The sequence below is a fragment of the Panulirus ornatus genome, chromosome 61, assembly GCF_036320965.1.
Source record: "Panulirus ornatus isolate Po-2019 chromosome 61, ASM3632096v1, whole genome shotgun sequence".
Classification (NCBI taxonomy): Eukaryota; Metazoa; Arthropoda; class Malacostraca; order Decapoda; family Palinuridae; genus Panulirus; species Panulirus ornatus.
In genome coordinates this window covers 2496206-2517480 of record NC_092284.1, presented here as the reverse complement: position 1 = coordinate 2517480, position 21275 = coordinate 2496206, and the positions used below count along the sequence as shown (strand labels likewise).

Sequence of the window (21275 nt, the reverse complement as noted above, 5' to 3'; positions counted from 1 at the left end):
ATCATTCACCCAACCAAAACCTCCATCATTCACTGAACCAGAAGTTCCATCATTCACCCAACCAAAACCTCCATCATTCACTGAACCAGAAGTTCCATCATTCACCCGACCAAAATCTCCATCAGTTCCATCATTCACCCGACCAAAATCTCCATCAGTTCCATCATTCACCCGACCAAAATCTCCATCAGTTCCATCATTCACCCGACCAAAATCTCCATCAGTTCCATCATTCACCCGACCAAAATCTCCATCAGTTCCATCATTCACCCGACCAAAATCTCCATCAGTTCCATCATTCACCCGACCAAAATCTCCATCAGTTCCATCATTCACCCGACCAAAATCTCCATCAGTTCCATCATTCACCCGACCAAAATCTCCATCAGTTCCATCATTCACCCGACCAAAATCTCCATCAGTTCCATCATTCACCCGACCAAAATCTCCATCAGTTCCATCATTCACCCGACCAAAATCTCCATCAGTTCCATCATTCACCCGACCAAAATCTCCATCAGTTCCATCATTCACCCGACCAAAATCTCCATCAGTTCCATCATTCACCCGACCAAAATCTCCATCAGTTCCATCATTCACCCGACCAAAATCTCCATCAGTTCCATCATTCACCCGACCAAAATCTCCATCAGTTCCATCATTCACCCGACCAAAATCTCCATCAGTTCCATCATTCACCCGACCAAAATCTCCATCAGTTCCATCATTCACCCGACCAAAATCTCCATCAGTTCCATCATTCACCCGACCAAAATCTCCATCATTTACTGAACCAGAAGTTCCATCATTCACCCGACCAAAATCTCCATCAGTTCCATCATTCACCCGACCAAAATCTCCATCAGTTCCATCATTCACCCGACCAAAATCTCCATCAGTTCCATCATTCACCCGACCAAAATCTCCATCAGTTCCATCATTCACCCGACCAAAATCTCCATCAGTTCCATCATTCACCCGACCAAAATCTCCATCAGTTCCATCATTCACCCGACCAAAATCTCCATCAGTTCCATCATTCACCCGACCAAAATCTCCATCAGTTCCATCATTCACCCGACCAAAATCTCCATCAGTTCCATCATTCACCCGACCAAAATCTCCATCAGTTCCATCATTCACCCGACCAAAATCTCCATCAGTTCCATCATTCACCCGACCAAAATCTCCATCAGTTCCATCATTCACCCGACCAAAATCTCCATCAGTTCCATCATTCACCCGACCAAAATCTCCATCAGTTCCATCATTCACCCGACCAAAATCTCCATCAGTTCCATCATTCACCCGACCAAAATCTCCATCAGTTCCATCATTCACCCGACCAAAATCTCCATCAGTTCCATCATTCACCCGACCAAAATCTCCATCAGTTCCATCATTCACCCGACCAAAATCTCCATCATTTACTGAACCAGAAGTTCCATCATTCACCCAACCAAAACCTCCATCATTCACTGAACCAGAAGTTCCATCAATTCCATCATTCACCCAACCAAAACCTCCATCATTCACTGAACCAGAAGTTCCATCAATTCCATCATTCACCCGACCAAAATCTCCATCAGTTCCATCATTCACCCGACCAAAATCTCCATCAGTTCCATCATTCACCCGACCAAAATCTCCATCAGTTCCATCATTCACCCGACCAAAATCTCCATCAGTTCCATCATTCACCCGACCAAAATCTCCATCAGTTCCATCATTCACCCGACCAAAATCTCCATCAGTTCCATCATTCACCCGACCAAAATCTCCATCAGTTCCATCATTCACCCGACCAAAATCTCCATCAGTTCCATCATTCACCCGACCAAAATCTCCATCAGTTCCATCATTCACCCGACCAAAATCTCCATCAGTTCCATCATTCACCCAACCAAAACCTCCATCATTCACTGAACCAGAAGTTCCATCAATTCCATCATTCACCCGACCAAAATCTCCATCAGTTCCATCATTCACCCGACCAAAATCTCCATCAGTTCCATCATTCACCCGACCAAAATCTCCATCAGTTCCATCATTCACCCGACCAAAATCTCCATCAGTTCCATCATTCACCCGACCAAAATCTCCATCAGTTCCATCATTCACCCGACCAAAATCTCCATCAGTTCCATCATTCACCCGACCAAAATCTCCATCAGTTCCATCATTCACCCAACCAAAACCTCCATCATTCACTGAACCAGAAGTTCCATCAATTCCATCATTCACCCGACCAAAATCTCCATCAGTTCCATCATTCACCCGACCAAAATCTCCATCAGTTCCATCATTCACCCGACCAAAATCTCCATCAGTTCCATCATTCACCCGACCAAAATCTCCATCAGTTCCATCATTCACCCGACCAAAATCTCCATCAGTTCCATCATTCACCCGACCAAAATCTCCATCAGTTCCATCATTCACCCGACCAAAATCTCCATCAGTTCCATCATTCACCCGACCAAAATCTCCATCAGTTCCATCATTCACCCGACCAAAATCTCCATCAGTTCCATCATTCACCCGACCAAAATCTCCATCAGTTCCATCATTCACCCGACCAAAATCTCCATCAGTTCCATCATTCACCCGACCAAAATCTCCATCAGTTCCATCATTCACCCGACCAAAATCTCCATCAGTTCCATCATTCACCCGACCAAAATCTCCATCAGTTCCATCATTCACCCGACCAAAATCTCCATCAGTTCCATCATTCACCCGACCAAAATCTCCATCAGTTCCATCATTCACCCGACCAAAATCTCCATCATTTACTGAACCAGAAGTTCCATCAATTCCATCATTCACCCGACCAAAATCTCCATCAGTTCCATCATTCACCCGACCAAAATCTCCATCAGTTCCATCATTCACCCGACCAAAATCTCCATCATTTACCCGACCAAAAGCTCCATCATTCGATGACCCAGAAACTCCATCAATTCCATCATTCAGTGACCCAGAAACTCCATCAATTCCATCATTCACCCGACCAAAATCTCCATCAGTTCCATCATTCACCCGACCAAAATCTCCATCAGTTCCATCATTCACCCGACCAAAATCTCCATCATTCACTGAACCGGAAGTTCCATCAATTCCATCATTCACCCGACCAAAATCTCCATCAGTTCCATCATTCACCCGACCAAAATCTCCATCAGTTCCATCATTCACCCGACCAAAATCTCCATCAGTTCCATCATTCACCCGACCAAAATCTCCATCAGTTCCATCATTCACCCGACCAAAATCTCCATCAGTTCCATCATTCACCCGACCAAAATCTCCATCAGTTCCATCATTCACCCGACCAAAATCTCCATCAGTTCCATCATTCACCCGACCAAAATCTCCATCAGTTCCATCATTCACCCGACCAAAATCTCCATCAGTTCCATCATTCACCCGACCAAAATCTCCATCAGTTCCATCATTCACCCGACCAAAATCTCCATCAGTTCCATCATTCACCCGACCAAAATCTCCATCAGTTCCATCATTCACCCGACCAAAATCTCCATCAGTTCCATCATTCACCCAACCAAAACCTCCATCATTCACTGAACCGGAAGTTCCATCAATTCCATCATTCACCCGACCAAAATCTCCATCAGTTCCATCATTCACCCAACCAAAACCTCCATCATTCACTGAACCAGAAGTTCCATCAATTCCATCATTCACCCGACCACAATCTCCATCATTTACCCGACCAAAAGCTCCATCATTCGATGACCCAGAAACTCCATCAATTCCATCCTTCAACGAACCAACACCTTCATCAATTCCATCATTCAGTGACCCAGAAACTCCATCAATTTCCTCCTTCAGCGAGCCAGAAGCTCCATCATTCTCCCGACCATCGGTCAGCGATCTGGAATCTCCATCATTCCAGGACGTCAAGCCTCCAGAGACCCCTACGTTCCAGAGACCTCGAGGTTTCCGACCCCCTTCGTTCCCGAGGCTCCAGACACCGTCTTTCCAGGAATCCCAGGAATCAACAGGGGACCGCAGACCCCCCACAGCGTGCTCGCGGACCCACCCTGCGGTCATTCCGCAGGCCTGGAACCACCACAACTACCACCACAACCGCAGCCCCAGTGGACGACCAGACACGCCCCTTCCATGAAGTGGTAGCGAGTGAGGAGCAGCAGACGCCCACGCCCGCGACGCCCACGACGACCACCACCGTCAAAATCACGACCTTCAAGCCCAGGTCTGGCTTCGGCGTCGCCAACAGACGCCCGTTCCTCAGGCGCAAACCCAGGCCCCTCGGCCAGGCGAAGAAGGAGCCAGAGACCTCCGCCAAGAAGGACGCCGAAGACCCGACGAAGAAGGAGGAAGGGGTCACGCTCTTCCCGCCCTTCTCGGTCGCGCGGACCCTCAAGCCCCGCAGGGGACAGAAGGAGGCCTCCGATTCCGCCAGGGACACCGACCCGGAGGCGGCCGTGACGCAGCCCTCAGCCCAGGTCTTCGGCAGACGCATCCGGCCTCGAACTCGGAAGCCGTCGGTCCGACCGAACAAGGACGCAGACCCCTCCGCTCCGTCCACGACCGTACGCCCGCGCACCTCAACCGTCAAGCGGATCCGAAACCTGGGCAGCCCCAGGGCTCGCAACCTGGCCAACGCCAAAGGGCGCGACGTACCCAACTGGCTGAAGGCGCGCCGACGCGCCCGAGGGCGTGGGCGCCTCCGTGGCTCCGAGCTCTCGGCGGAGGGTTCCTTTGTGGTGGACGAGACGCTGGAGAGGGACGAAGCCCTCGATGAGATAGACGATAATGGCTTCAGCGGGGCCGAGTCTACCCTCATCATCTTCAGCCGACCTCCAGAAAACGTGGTGGTGGACACTCCCAGCGCCTTAGAGGCCTCTGGGAAGGGGATCGAGGAAGAGGAGAAGAGCTTCTCGAGTTGAGGAAGGAAGAGGAAGAGGAGGAGGAGGAGGCTATAGAGGCAGCAGAAGAACCAATCTTCATTGAAGGGGACGTGGCCGGCGATGACGTGTACGAAGACGCTATTTACAGTTACGAAGAAGAAGATGATGTCGACACCTCGCTGGAGGTGGAACCCGCTCCCGAGTCTGAGCCGACAGGTGAGCCCGCAGGATCCCACGAGGCGGCGACGTCCTACCGTGAGGACTTCAGCGGGAGGAGCGAGGGATCCGACGACGCGTCGGCGGAGCCAGAACCAGCGCGACAGCGTCATCGGCAAACACAGTACGTATACGATCATGAGGGTAACTTGGTCGACGCCGAAGACGCGACAGGGACTCCCGGACTCCATGACCAACCTAACCTTTCCCCTTTCCCCGCCCCTGACGCTCGCCCCGTCCACGCCCCGTCTCCCTCACGACCCTCCCCTGCCCCTCCCGCACACCCGCGAGGGGAGACCCCCTCCGTACACCACCTGGTGGATGGTCTGGGTGAAGACGCGGACCATCTTTCGCCAGCACAGACCTCCCCCGACGGAGACGGGAGCACGGACGCCCCTGACCATCCCAACGTTGACCTCACGACCACAGAAGACGTAGAGTGGGTGACACAGGACACAGGTAATGTTCATACTGAGCCACAGGGCGCTGCCCAACCTGGGCAGGTCAAGGGAACGGGTGTGGGGCAGGCGGTCCTCAGGACGGAGCGCCCCGAGCTGTTCTCAGACGTTGCTAACGATTCCTTCACTACTCTCTCCCCAGGCGAGTCACAGGGATACGACGCCTATGAATACGACGACTACGACGACTCCCCCAGCGAGCACGACTACCAGGATTTCGGAGGCAGTAACGCCCACGTCGTGTTCGCTGTCCCGCTTGTCGAATACAGCCCAGAGCAGACGACCCTGGGGCCTGAGGTGGACGAGTTTGCGAGGGACCTGCGTCAGGAGAGCATCCTGGAGGAGGATACGACGAGGCAGGAGGCGAGTAGTGGGCTTGAAGAAGGCAAGGAGGGAGGGCAGGAGGTGGCGGAGGAGCCCCTCCCACCACTGGGAGGGATTCGATCGCCGGTCCTGCAGAGGACCAGGGCGTCGAAGACCCCTGCCTCCACCGTAGCGCCTGACGAAGACGAGGACGTGGTCCTCACCACTCTGGCTCCGCTCGACTCCATCAACCCGAAACTCGCCACGAACCTCATCACATTCGCCCCTTACCCGACCACCACCCCGACCACCACAACCCCTTCCACCACCACAACCCCTTCAACTACAACCCCTTCAACCACCACCACCCCTTCAACCCCGTCCACCACAACCCCCAGACCACGCCCGGCATCCATTCGGCCTCTCTACGCTCGGCTCCGCAGTATAAAGAAATTGACTTCGCCGACCCCGGATAACAAGAAGCGGCCTCACAGACCCCGGATCTTGTCGCAGTCGACCGTGCGCGAGGTCCACTCGTCGGATCCGGTCATCTGCTTCCACGAAAACCGCTGCGTCAAAGCCAGGCGCCAGAGGGACAACAACAGACACACCCTCCCGTAGACGCCCTTCGTCTGGGCAAACCTGACAACTGAAGCCTTTGAACCCCCCCTCCAAGCCCCCCCTCACCCCCTTATCACTGAAGCCTTCACCCCCCCCCCTACCTGGCTCTGAAAGCTCCCTCCTCCCCCCCCTACAAGTCCCTCAGGTCAAGCCAGGTCACGTTAGGTTAAGCCAAGTCACGCCAGATGGTTTTTAAACCCCCCCCATCCACCCCCCTAACTTCAATCCAGGTCAGACTAGGTTAACTAGGGTCAAACCAAGGCAGAAAAACGACATGAAATAACGACACGACGACCCTTGGCTATAACGACCCGGCCTTTGACCTGACCCTCTGAGAATCGGGGGTCAGAAGCCCCCAGGTCGTCGTAACTAAGGGGTTAGGTTAGCACCGTCGCTAACAAGATAATTTAAAGTCATGTCGTCTCGTTAGAGATGGTCAAACGACATTTAAATACTATTATGATGAAAAAAAGATTATGTTGATGGTCGTTCTCGGCCGCGGGAGGTCGTACCCATGTGTAAAGTGTAGGAAGAGGTCGTCTGTGGACGACAGAAATGTGAACCCCCCCTCCCCCCTTTTCCCCCCTTTTGTAAATTACTGGAATAGGTCGTCGTCACACCCCCCTCCCCCCCTACTGTAGACTGGTAATTTATTCACCGGGAGTCGTGTCAGAACCAGCTGGTCTGCCAAGAACGACCCCGGGTGTAGAACCCCCACACCAACCCCCTCCTCCCCCCACCCCTACTCATGTATACCTACCTTAACCCACTCATGTATACCTACCATAACCCGTCTCATGTATACCCTACCTGTCCACTCATGTATACGTTAAAGAATTGTTATTTAAGCTGTATATTCTAGCTTTATATAAAAAATAAATAAAACTTTTTAAAATCTTTTTTGTCCTTGGCTTCATATATTTGGAAATGTGTAAATGAGAACGAAATTCAAAATACAAAATGGATATAATAAGTATAAGCCTATACAGAACATTGGATACTGTATTTATGAATATATAGTTAAAAAAATCTTGGCAGGTTGTTGGGGGGTTTTAAGATAACTAATATTCATGATAAAGGAGTATTGATTAAATCTTATCTTGACTCAGAAATATATAATATATAATGATGCATCTGGCAAGGTTTTGATTCTATGAAGATTCCAAACGTTGGCAAAAATTGCAAAAAATTGTGATCGTATTCGATCTAGTTGATGACGCCATTTGCAAGTTGTGGTTTAAGGTCTTACTTTCCCGCCAACATCCACCACTACAGCAATACACTTATACTTGATCAATGGACTTACCTATGACACTTTTAAGAATTTCCAACACCGACATCGAGGCACTTAGAAGCTCGGGGGAGTCAATGAACGGTGTAGCTTCGACGTAGGTCCTTCCGAAGAAGTTCAAACTCAAAGTTAACGCGGGAACACAGCAAGTTGTATGTCCCGCCGGTAGATGTCTCTCATGGACATGTACGATGGTCCTATGTTAGATACCGGTACAATATATATATATATATATATATATATATATATATATATATATATATATATATATATATAATGGGAGAAAGAATACTTCAAATGTATTCCATACGTGTCGTAAAAGGCGACTAAGATGGGGGGTGGGGGTGAGGGCTGGAAATCCTCCCCTCCAGTTTTACTTCTCCAAACGAAGGAACAGAAAGGGAGTATGTGAGGATTTTCCCTCTTAGACTCAGTCTTTTGTTCTCAACGCTACCTCACTAATGCAGGAAATGGCGAAGATGTATAAATAAAATTATGTATATGTATATAGTACCGGTATCTGAAATAGAACCATCGTACATGTCCGTCAGTGACATCTACTGGCGGCACATACAACTTGCTGTGCTCACCCGTTAACTTTGAACTTCTTTTGGTATGAAATACGGCCAAGCTATCACCATTCATCGGCCTCCCCCGAGCTTCTAAGTGCCTCGTTGTCGGTGTTGGACACTTAAGAAATGTCGTAGGTAAGTCCATTGGTCAAGTATAAGCTGATGCAGTGATGGACGTTGGCGGGAAAGGAAGGAAGACGTTAAACCCACAACTTGCAAATGGCGTCATCAACAAGATCGAATACGATCATTTTTTGCAGTTTTTGCCGACGTTTCGAATCTTGATAGAATCTACACCATGCCAGGCGTATCATTATATATTAAGGATGATTATAAAGATGGAGCTGATCACGCATAAGATATATTTAAGGAGATTTTTTGTAATTTAGACTGCCCGTACCCCAGACCCTAGTGGCCATAGTTTTCACTATTACCCAAATCGGGTCTTGGGAATGGAGCTTCCCTGTAGCAGGTGGTCATATCCCGCAAGGAATACTAAATTGACGTTGTTTTAAATGGCCGAAATTCTGAATCCTGAGCGGGGGAGGGACGGGTTGAATGACGTCACTGAAATACACAATCAATCAACAGGCAATTTATTCTTGATAAGACCTGATAATTCGCTTGACTGGTAATAATTCGCTTGACTGGTAATTAAAGAGCGTTTTTTATAATCAAATGGCGATTATTACTTAGAATGAACGTTAATTTCAGTAGGTTGTGATATATATATATACGACATCACGTTTAAATGGCTGGAAAAGCGGGCGGGGATGTGAAACTAGGGAAAACGGTATGATATAAACAATGACCTTAAATGAGCTGAATATTTGAAATAACATTACCTAACTTTACGTAGGACATATATAAACTTCTATATAAACTATATGTTAACTCGTGGACTTGTTAATAGTCGCGTAGATAAATGAATAGAACATGTGATCTTGCCTAACTTTAAACGACTCGAGAATTACCTTATTTTCAGGCTTCCAGGCTGCGCTTCGATCAGTAGCAGGGTAAGGATGGACTCATAAGTGAGTTCATTAATATTGCACTTCTGTGATACATCCTCAGAGATATCATAAGTAGGCGGAGTCCGGTAACACGTAATGCCTTGCTCTGGTCAGATTAACAAGGATGCAGTTAATTTAAATGTTTTGAGCGTCTGGTCTTTAACGCCACTGAATTATTGTTGTTTTATATTGTCCATTAATGATGGGTTTTTTCCTAGATAAATGAATTAACGCGCAGTAAAGTTAATGTGAGTGGACGCCGAATTTGTATGTATTTGTACGTAAAAAGGAATTCTTAAGTGCGTAGGATTGTTAATATGGATAATAATGCCGTAGACTAATGTGAAACGTTTAAACTTTGGCTTTAATCGAACATTTTACAAAAATATATTGACTCGTTTTAACATGTAAATGTTGATTAGCGAAACGTTTGAACTGTTGGCTTTAATCGAACTTTTTAAAGAATATAGTGACTTATTTTAACATGCAAATGTAGATTAGCGAAACGTTTAAACTGTTGGACAGTTTAAAGTCTTCCTTTTTGTTTGCCTGTAAAATGGCTTTTTTTTTTAAGTCCGTAGACTTTTGTTGGTCAAACATGGGTTGTATATCAGTAGAATTTCAGGGAGATTCAACCATTGTGTGAATTAAATTCACTCTACAAAGGTAAGGTTTATGCAGTTATTTAGATACCTGGAGAATATTGATTTATTTATTGATGCTTGAGTACGATGCAGTGGCCCTTGGGTAGTTATGACCTGGGCCATTAACCAGAGATGAAGGATTAATGGGTTTAACTGCCAGCAACCTATGAGGAAACTCATTTAAGCAGGTCAAAGGTCAAATAGTGTAATAACTTTTTTTTTTAGCTTTAGTCTATTTCTGCAAAATATATTGCATTTTAGATATTGCACCAGGAATTAACATATTAATTTGATAAAATGTGTATTGTGAAAATTACATATGACGTCTAGGTGTAGCATTTCTTGTGCCTATTGTATAACTTTCATTAAGCCTGCCTTTTTACATGACCCTGTAAGAGTTATATATTAAAAAGGAGAAAATTAATTTTTTCAGAGAAAATAGGTTGTAGGATGTACTATTTAAGACTACCATTTTCTTACTTTGTAGGTGCTATGAATTGCACGTGTTTAAGAATATCATCTACATGTGTACTGTCTCATATATTGCCAAATAAAGATAAGGAAATGTTTTAAAATGCAATGGTAGAGTTGTACGAAGTAGATTATTAATTTTACTACGTTTTTTTTGTGTAAAAATTATAGTGATTATAGATCCGCACCATGTCTTTCGTTTGCATGTATTAGTTTCTATATGCAGTAGTTATTTGAGTAGAGGGATGCAGTGTGCTCATTCTTCTTATCTATTTGAAATAATAGTTAGTTTCTCTGTAATAGTCACTGCTTTAAGATGTCTAGTTTTCTTTTATGCGTACTAGTTCGTATTCTATGAATCATTTAGGGTTAACTATTATGATGAGCACTTATGTATACGTTGAGGAAACTGGGTGGGGGGGAGGGGGGGATATTAAGTGAAGTTAAACTTGATCACGTATAAAGCTCGCGTCAGCAACAGAAAAAAAAGATGATATTTGTAAATGTATGTTAATTATGAACACTGACTGGCCCATTTTTTTTTTTTTTTTTTTTGGCGTACATCAGTGCTAGTCCATATCAACGAGCTGTTACAAATTTCTGACCTGCACCAACGCTAGGGCGCATTATAGACGCAGGCATGACGCTGTCGCGCGTACATGACATACGCCAACGCTATCGCGCGATTATGACGCACATCGGCCGCGGCGCACGTTTATTTTGGGGCTCGTGGTGTCAGCGACCAAGAATGCTGACAAACGCCTTCGTACCCTAGGCTTGGGTATAGAATAAGGACGCTTGATACATGTTTGCTTTTCACTCCTGTAATACCAGTATATGTCTCGATCAATTATAAAAACTTGTGCGTATCATTATATGGCAAATGTATTGGCTCACGGATTAGATAAAGCTGCAAATATTGTACATGGGTATGATGCATAAGACATATGAATGGAATCATACTTTTTTGTTATTCTTTAATTACTCTCGAGATTTTTGTCTTGAGATGTATTTCTGAAGTATATATTTCATTTTATCATCAGTTTTATAAGTGTAGCGTTGTATTTTTGAGTGTATTATTACGTTACATTGTATTTATTTATTTTTTTTTTTGTAGTGGGTTCGCTACTGTCAAAGTCGTGACGTCAGCGGTCACGTGACCCCCTGACGGCCGTACCTACGCCTGTCGAACTGGCGGCGGTCATGACCTGACCTGACCTTCTGACGCGTAACCCTGCTGGCATATCGAGGTTGTAGTTGTCGTTTAAGCAATAAAGGCTGTGGTTAGTTCGTGCTGAGGTGTGGTATTTTGTGCACTTTATCGAGTTCTTACGCAGGGTAAAAGGTTGTTGTACGTACAAAATTGTGTCCATATTTCGTACGGGTGATCGAAATAGATGCATTATTTAATTTATACTAAAAAAATGAGACCATATGAAGCGGTGGTCTTGTGAGAGGCGCTATTTATTTGTTTATTTGACTAATTGTGGGGTTAGATAAGATGAAGTAAGGCAGAAATGATGGAAAAAAAATGCTTCACGGGTTAGGTTAAGGGAATGGGGCATTTGAATTACTATCGGAGAAATATGTTTTTTACTCGATAATTTGAAATACTTTTTTAAAAGTCGACAAATCTACATTTCAAATGCGCTGAAAGTTGGAACAGTACCGAAACTATTCAAGGAAAACTGTATTATTATGTATTCCTGGTGATTACAGATGTATATCTGGCTGTATTGGCAGGTTTCAGAGCTATGTTGCTCTGACCAAATTAATACAATACTTGATGAATTATTATATATAAATTATGAACTCATCTACATTTTCATATAATTAAAAAAATTATCCAAAACAGTTCTCAATTATGAATTTTTAGGTAACCATGGCACTACACGGCCCGTTTTCTGTGATTTCTATCGAACCGCGGCTTGTTTTCTTGAATTTCTAGTATATTGTCGTCTCTTTTTCCACAAAGCATTTCTGCGATGTTGAATTTACATGGTGTGTAGTTCATGCTGCGCATCCCAAAGATGCGTGACACACAGCACGTCCCGGATGTGGGGTATCTTACAGTGAAATCCAGCGCAAATATGGCTTCCCTCCCTCGACCCCCCGCCCAGCGGCGGCGCATGCGCGCTGACAGCATCACTCCCGCGCGTCCAGTTTTGTAACTGGTCGTCAGCCGCTTCCCTGGGTTTCATAACAAAAATGAACCCGTTCATTTAACCTTGTTTGTGCAGAAAACTAATTGGCTGTTAGAGATTTGTATGTTCTATGAAGGTGCGCGTTCATATGCACTTTGTTCGTGTGTATATATATATATATATATATATATCCGTATGAGTTCACGGGGAAAAGTGAAACAGGATACGTTGCCAAGTGCACATTCGTGTAATAATCACATCATCAGGGGAGACACAAGAGAGAAATATAACTCGCTAGTGTTAAAGCGTTGCACTTTTATCGTAAAGTTGTCGTACCTCATTAGTGCTGTAAGTCCTCATAAGCAACCAATCCACCTTCCATTCATTGTAAGTGTAAAGTACGCCTCCTCCTCGGCCTGTAGTACTGCCACTGCAGTGGTAAACCTCCTCGAAAGTGCGTGTGTGGTATTTCCATCGCCACACTAGCTTAGATTTACGTAAAATCCCACGGACTTTCTCGCCGCCACGCATGCGCGCGGCGATCGCATCATCGGAAGACCGGAACATATATGTAAGTCGTCTGCTATGTATTGCTCACTTGTGTCGCTCTGTTAAGTTGAACTCGGCTCAATAAGCCGCTCATATGTGTGCGTGTGTGTGTGTGTGTGTGTGTGTAACGCAGTCTTCCATGTGCGTGTGGGAATGTGTGGTAGCGGTTTTTGGTAGACGTTTTTAATGTGGGAGGGGGGGAAAAAAAAAAAACGCCGGTTGGGTTTGGGAAAGGTGGATTGGTGGGAGTTGCCCGCTAACCTTGACGCGGTGGGGGGAGGGGGGGGATGGGTCGTACCCATGTGGGTACCACCGTGTGACCCGTGGATGGCCTTGTTCTCGTGTTTGGTCGTACTATCTCAAGATAGTAAGAAGAAATATGTACAAATTACCGGGCATTGAAGCGAAGGTAGATACTTCGTTTTCGCCCTCAAATCTTAATTGTAATCTTGGGAGATTACATTTATCTGAAGTCTTCTTTATTGTCCACCGCTTCAAAGTTGTAATTTTGATATATTTGTCAATTTCCACTCCATATTATTTTTTTTCATAAGTATATAAGACAAAAGAATTATGATTTATGGCATTCGAAAAAAGTGGATTCCTTGCTCCCTCTCCTGTTTTCCAGAAATGTACACCGGATGTTTCCACCTTTTTCCAGGAAAGGCTGTGGCCAGCCTGGCGCGGCCTCCTTTATTATAACACGTCAGAGGTGCGTACGCGGAAATCCAAGGTTTATATAAGTATCCAGGGCACTTGTTACGCGGATTTTGGCGTTCGCGCCTTCGCGTTCGAGGCGACGGGCGGGCGTACGCACCCATATGAATCTATACACCTAACTCGCTAAATGGTTTCCCACTTTCGTATTTATTTACACTACGAACAGTTGATGTCTTATATATATATTTATATATATATATATATATATATATATATATATATATATATATATATATATATATATATACATTACAAGTATTAGTGATTTTTAGGCTGGCGCGTTTCAAACCTGGGCTGAGAATGTCCCTAGCTTCCTGTTGTGTTGTGTGTGTGTGTGTGTGTGTGTGCCTTGAGGAGGGAGGGGGGGCCTTAGGACGGGGGGTAGGCAGGGGGGGGGGGCAATGGCGGCACGTGTACCGCGGGAAGCAAGCCTTACGTAAGGTCACGTGTCGCTGTTCCTCCCGCTGGACCCCTCCCTCCCTCCCTCCCCACGGTCCCTCCCTATTCCCCCTCCCCACAACCCTTCCCCTTACCTATATAACTCGACGTAACACTCATTATCATAAGTCTGTTTGTATAATACGCATCCTCCCCACTTCATGAATTTTGAATTTAAAGCCACTAAGGAAAAAGAATATATATATATACACATTTAAATTCTCCATTTCTCAATATAACGGGTCTCTGGCATTTAATTTCTCGGGTGATAAAGCATTTAAAAGCATATCCTCTATTGCCTAAGCGTTTATCTCTTGCTCCCTTATTGTCGTGTGCGTAATTATTGACCCCAGTCATTTATTGTTATCAACACACGGGTTTGTGGCGTATATAAAACAATTGATAAACAAGTGTGGTGTGGGGGATGGGGGGTGGGTAGACCTCTTACAAGGTACGTTCACACAGGGTGGCTCGGGGCGCGCTACGCAATGCGACCCCCTGGTTACGCAAACGTTTTTGACGCCCGTCTGCCATTCTCTATGTCCGTCACTCGCCTCGTGGGATTAATTAGTATACGTTTCATACATAAGGACATGTCCTGGTCTGAGGAAGTTGTTATATAGTAGGGAGTGGGAGCTTGGCGTGGCGGGCAACAGGTTTTGTAACACCCTGTACGCCCCCCCCCCCCCCCGGCCCCCGGCCCGCCTCACATCTGCTCTCACAGAACTGACTCACATTCGACTCCCGGAAGTCCGCTGGTTGACACACCTGTCAGATTGGCAAGCGTTACTTAGAGGTGTTACTTTTGAACACGGCGTCGTGTGACGGTTGTGATGAAAAGATATTGAGGAGGGGGGGGGGGGTGGAAGGCAAGCAATAGAAGGTACAATGGGTACAATAGCTGGGTGTGGGTGTAGGCATGCGTAGGCTGAACGGTGGGTACAATAGCTGGGTGTAGGTGTAGGCATGCGTAGGGTGAACAGTGGGTACAATAGCTGGGTGTAGATGGAGGCAAGCGTAGGGCGTACAGCGGTTACAATAACGATGTAGGTGTAGGCAAGCGTAGGGCGTACAGTGGGTATAATAGCTGGGTGTAGATGGAGGCAAGCGTAGGGCGTACAGCGGTTACAATAACGATGTAGGTGGAGGCAAGCGTAGGGCGTACAGTGGGTACAATAGCTGGGTGTAGGTGGGGGTCAGGCGTAGCGCATACAGTGGGTACAATACATGGGCATAGGTGGGGCCAGGACCCCAGAATGTAAAGTTGAAGGGTCGTGCTGTCGTGCTTATGAAACGAACAACCATTAAAATTCGCATAAAAGGTCATAAATTAGTCATTCATAAACTAGGTTATTACTCAAATGGGTGGGTAATGAGACCACCCCCACCCAGCGTTAAAGCCAGAATTATCGTACGTTTTTGTGGCTATTATCGTACACTTGGTCGGTGATTATCGAACGCCACTCGTCGTCGCCTTACCCTGGGCAAATTATTCGTAATTATGATTACATACGATTAGCAAACTGGCTGCCACATTGTCTCGTCTCATTATTTACCTAATTGGGTGGTTGGTGGTTTAGACTTTAGGCCTGTCAAACGCCATGGTGATTAAAGCAGTCAACTTAAGTTAAAACCACCCATATTTACTTCTCAAGATATTGATTTGCACGAGAAATACATAATTGTGTTCATTCGGTAAACTGTTGTTTATGCTCAAACGGCAAACACTTCCTGGCGAATGCTTAGTGTGGCTAACGAACACTCCCTGGCGAATACAATGCCTGACGAACAATATCGCTTACGAAGAATCACGAGCTAATGTTTTATCTTCGCGCCTGATGGTGTATTTTTTCACAGTTACAATGGAAACCCATTTTTTTTTTCTTCCTTTACGTAGCTGAATGGCTGCAAAAGTAATTTGTAGAGAATAGGATAATAGAAGACAGTGACAGAGGGATGTTGTATTGGACCCATTGTATTTCATGAAGAACACGGCGCCATATTTGAGAGAGAGAGAGAGAGAGAGAGAGAGAGAGAGAGAGAGAGAGAGAGAGAGAGAGAGAGAATTGCCTTTTGACGTGTGTCAGAAAATGGTTCGTGTGGAACGGGGGGGGGGGGGGTCGGTCGATAACGCTCCGTGTGACCCGCCACAGAGAACGGGAAATGGCGTTATTTCATGTGGACGGGTCGTGTAAGGTCAGTTAATAAATTTAGGAAGACAAGACCAGACGGTTCGTTAACTCGAGGTGAATGTAAGAATCTTAACTAACGTGATTATTGGGTTTGGCTTTTGAGGTCGGCCATGTTGGTATGGGGTTGGGAAGGGGTGGGGGGTGTTCTTATTGGGGTGAAGGGGGTTTGGGGGGGGGGGTGGATGGCTGGCTGGGTCACGAGACCATTGAGCTAACTCTCTCTCTCTCTCCTCTCTCTCTCTCTCTCTCTCTCTCTCTCTCTCTCTCTCTCTCTCTCTCTCTCTCTCTGGCGGCTTGCAATACACGAACGTGCTGTCTCTCCCAACTCACACATGGACGCTTGGCAACACACATCCCGTTTTTCATCACCCGGAACTCGCATGGTGTTACCGGACTTGTGCCTGCCCGTGGGAAAGGTGCGCACGAGGAGGAATCTTGTGGACCAAGTGCGCGTGCGGATTAGATGACAATGGAGGAATTGCGCGAGAAGAATGAATGGAAATGCCGGAGAAGTGCGCTTTGAATAAGCACTGAGCAAGTGCGCATGCGGACTACATTATTACGTAACTACGCATGCGTAATTACTACTGGACAAGTGCGCATGCGGACGACATCACTACGTAACAACTGCGCATGAGGAATTACTCAGGACAAGTGCGCATGCGGACTACGTTACTACGTAACAACTGCGCATGAGGAATTACTACAGGACAAGTGCGCATGCGGACTACATTACTACGTAACAACTGCGCATGCGTAATTACTACTGGACAAATGCGCATGCGGAATGAGTGACTTTAGGAACAGAAACTCATGGTAAATAATGTAACAATTGCGCGTGCGGACTATTTGTCAATGGGGGAAGTGCGCATGCGTTGGCATGCGCAGATTTCGGTAAGGTAATAATGGCTCATAGATACATTAAAGATGTAGGGAAGGCATTAAACCCTAAACCGTGTAATTACATTAGGTCAACTGTAATTACATTAGGTCAAGTATGATTACACGTAAAGTTGTAGGAAATTACTTTATAATGGGAAGATAATTATAGTAATTTGAGTTATTGCGTTGATGATAGTCAGCCAATAATATGGCTCAGTTCTATGGAAAATGGAATATTTTAATACATATATATAAAATAGAGTTTCGGTTTTCTAAGCCGTGTTTATTATATATGATCGCAAGCTGTGCGCGCTCAAGCTGGGTTCACGAAATAAGCTTATCTGATTTTCCTGCACGTGAATGAAGGGAAGGGGTGGGGGGGGTGTGTGTTGGGGGGGGGGGGAGGGTCGTTCGGTCCTGGGCCAGCCTCGGTTAGGCCCTCCCTCCCCCCCTCCCTGCCAGTCATGTAACCCCTTGCCCTAAATTTTATCTCGAAAAGCTACAACCCTTCTCCCATATTCTTTTTCTCCTCCCCCCCCCCTCCTGTATTCACGTTTTCCGTGTGTTTATGTAAATATATATTTGTTTTGAATTGATAATTGGGGATTAAATGTCCAGGTTGGGGGGGGGCTGGGTGGGTTGGGGGTTTAAAAGGTGTAGTTGGGATGAATTGGCGTATGAGGGGCCCAAGGGTGGTTATGTGTGTAGTGTAGTGTAGTGGTGGTTGTTAGAGACTTGGGTTGGGTTGGGCTGCCGTCTTCCCCTCTGTGGCTCACGTGTCTCCCGGGTCACATGTCTCTGTCTGTCTCTCTCACCCCCCTCCCCCCCCCCGGCCTCGCCGACGTGACGTCACCTAGCCTCGCCCGGACCGCCGGAAATATCCCGTTGATCTCCCTTACGTAAGCCAATAATAGCGATATACACTCAAAGGAGGGCGCGCTTGCCGCCCGCTTTCGGTCGCTGGTGGCCCAAGGCACGACTTTTCATTCATGTGGAAGGTCGCGGTGGCGTAAATACGCCAAATGGAGGGGAGATTCGGGCGTATGACTCACGCGTGGTGAGGGCGGGGGAAAGTGATGGATGCGTTCGTTCGTGCGTTCGTTCACCGTGTTTCTCCCGTAGTGGGTTCATGTGTGTGTGTGTCTGTGTGTGTGTGTGTGTGTGATAAATTGTTTATTGATAAAGGGGAGAAGAAAGGGGGAATTTAAAATCTCGTGGAAACCCAATTCCATTTCAATGTTTACCTTACGCCATATTAGTTCGTACTGAATTGAAAATTATGTTTACCATAATTTCTCTTCTGCTCTAGTTATTAAAATTACATTTATTATTTGATCTTGTGTTACACCGCCACCATCTTCCTTGTGGTTGGTATCATAATTACTCTCGGCCTTTTGAAATAACTGCTGAGAATTGAGATTATTAAAGGAATGAAGGTATATGTATTTTGATTCATGGGGCCTGCGTACGACTTTTAGATACGCCCCCTGGAGGTCAGTTGGTCGTACGCAAGGGTCGTACCGTCGTACGCTGGGGTCGTTGGTCCATTTCTGGCCGCCCGAGAGGCCTTTGACCTCGGAACTGGGCTAAATTAGACTGTACTGAAGGGTTCGTGCCCGTGTGGGCTAATTGCCGAAGTGGTCGTTACGAAGGTGATGGTAACGAGAATTTAACTTCGTCTGTACGCGAAGTTGGGGATTTAATTGCATCGCTTCAGTACACGAATATATATATATATATATATATATATATATATATATATATATATATATATATATATATATATATATATATATGTTATTACTTGGGTTAACACATATATGATGTATATAAGATATATGATGTGTATATATGTATTTGTATAGGGTTTTGATGTGTTTTTCATATCGGTTATGTATGGGGTTAACCCGGGAATGTAGGGGGTTAAAAGCCACCTTGTGGGATGGGATTTACCATGAGCGGCCGAGGGATGCGTGACGTCACACCCGAGTTGCCCCTCACTCAGGAGTTTCGGGTGGGGGGAGGAGGAGGAGGGGGGCTTGTGACGTCACGGCGGCCATGTTGCCCACGTCACAACTCACGTGGCCGGGCAACGAGAGGTTGTGTACTGGGAGGACAAAGTGTGGGATGGGGGGGTGTGTGTGGGGGGGGGATTGTGCATTGGGGGAGGGTTGTGCATGGGGGAGGAGGGGTTGTCGTGGGGGGAAAACAAGCGTATGATAGATGACATGATAACAGAAGACCGCGTGAGGTGAAGGTTTTGTGTGTGTGTGTGTGTGTGTGTGTGTGTGTGGAGTGACCAACCCCAGCTAGACAATATGGCGACCCCAGCCTTGCATTACCCGCCCGTCCCCCATGTCTTGCCTCTGCCACTCTCTGACCTTAACCCACTAACACCACCATTCCCCCCCCCCCCCCCCCCCCACCCGGTGACCGTATACGACCGTGTGGTGGTTACCCCCCCCCCCCCCCCCGTGACCATATATTGGTTGACCACTGTCCTCTCCAGCCATGACCAGCCTTTCACATGTTTTCTATAGTGGTTCCCTCTTGGTACGTGACGTTTTCTATCATTTTACTGAGTCTCTCTCTCTCTCTCTCTCTCTCTCTCTCTCTCTCTCTCTCTCTCTCTCTCTCTCTCTCTCTCTCTCTCTCTCTTACTCCCAATTCATTTTCTATCATATGTTACTCCTTGTGCCTTAGATGTTGTTTTATCCTTTTCATTACGCCGTCATACCATTATTTTCTTCCTGTAACACCCACGTCCTAACCTCCCCCCCCCCCTCTCTCTCTCTCTCTCTCTCTCTCTCTCTCTCTCTCTCTCTCTCTCAATTATCTAAGGTTACGCGAGGACGGGTCACGTGCACGCGTGACAGACTTTCATATAACCGTCCATACGGGTGGGGGAGGGGGAGGGTAGGGGGCTGAGATGGGGTTCTGGGTTGCCTACACACACGGGTCATCCCGGCCGGGGCCGCACGTCGGCTGTGGCAACGATGGGAAACCAGGGGGCGTATCTAGGGGGGAAACCAGGGGGCGTATCTAGGGGGGAAACCAGGGGGCGTATCTAAGGGGGAACAGGGAGCGTATCTAAGGGGGAAACCAGGGGGCGTATCTAGGGGGAAACCAGGGGGCGTATCTTGGGAGGAAACAGGGGGCGTATCTGGGGGGGAAACGGGCGTATCTAGGGGGAACCAGGGCGTATCTAGGGGGGAAACCTGGGGGCGTATCTGGGGGGAAACCTGGGGGCGTATCTAGGGGGAAACCGGGGGCGTATCTGGGGGGAAACAGGGGCGTATATAGGGGGGGGACCGCGTAGGGCAAGCACAGAAATTGCGCCCCTGGCTTGATTTAGAAATGTACATGCAGTCGAAGTATATAAAAGAATATACACCAACTGTAAACTGTTGAAGAGTTAGGCCAAACCTCAGTGTATATAAAGACTTAGACTTATTTGATCAAGGTTGTAACGTTGGTGCGGCGGTGCAAGTGATAGTAGCAAAATGTCAGTCGTTGTAACATATGTCACTGTCGTTGTAACATATGTCACTGTCGGTGTAACATATGTCACAAAACAAACCTGTTGAGTGGTCCCCCCCCCCCCGTTCAAGTGGCGCCTAGGTCACGTGCCCTACCCTACATACATCATTGTGGTCAACAATGCCCTTTCCTGCTGTATCCGCTGTATCCGCTGTAGTGTCTTGTATTTGAAATGCATCTTTTGAGGTGAATTAATTGGTGTTAGGTTGAATTGGACCCCTGGGCGGGTAGTTACAGCTGTAGGATTGGTAGTTTAAACTAGTCTCAAATGGCTGTTCGGTGCCATTCAGCAGGGAGGGGAGAGGAAGAGGGGGGGGCGGCTT

General features: G+C 46.7%; 1 protein-coding gene across 1 annotated transcript; it reads left to right on the top strand.

Moving 5' to 3' along the window:
* The first annotated feature begins 5063 nt into the window (after positions 1–5063).
* LOC139767437 (uncharacterized) lies at positions 5064–7391 on the top strand. Its single transcript, XM_071696818.1, has 2 exons — positions 5064–5238; positions 5715–7391. Exons 1-2 carry the CDS (start codon positions 5064–5066, stop codon positions 6494–6496), a joined length of 957 nt encoding a protein of 318 aa, XP_071552919.1. The 3' UTR covers positions 6497–7391.
* The last annotated feature ends 13884 nt before the right edge of the window (positions 7392–21275 follow it).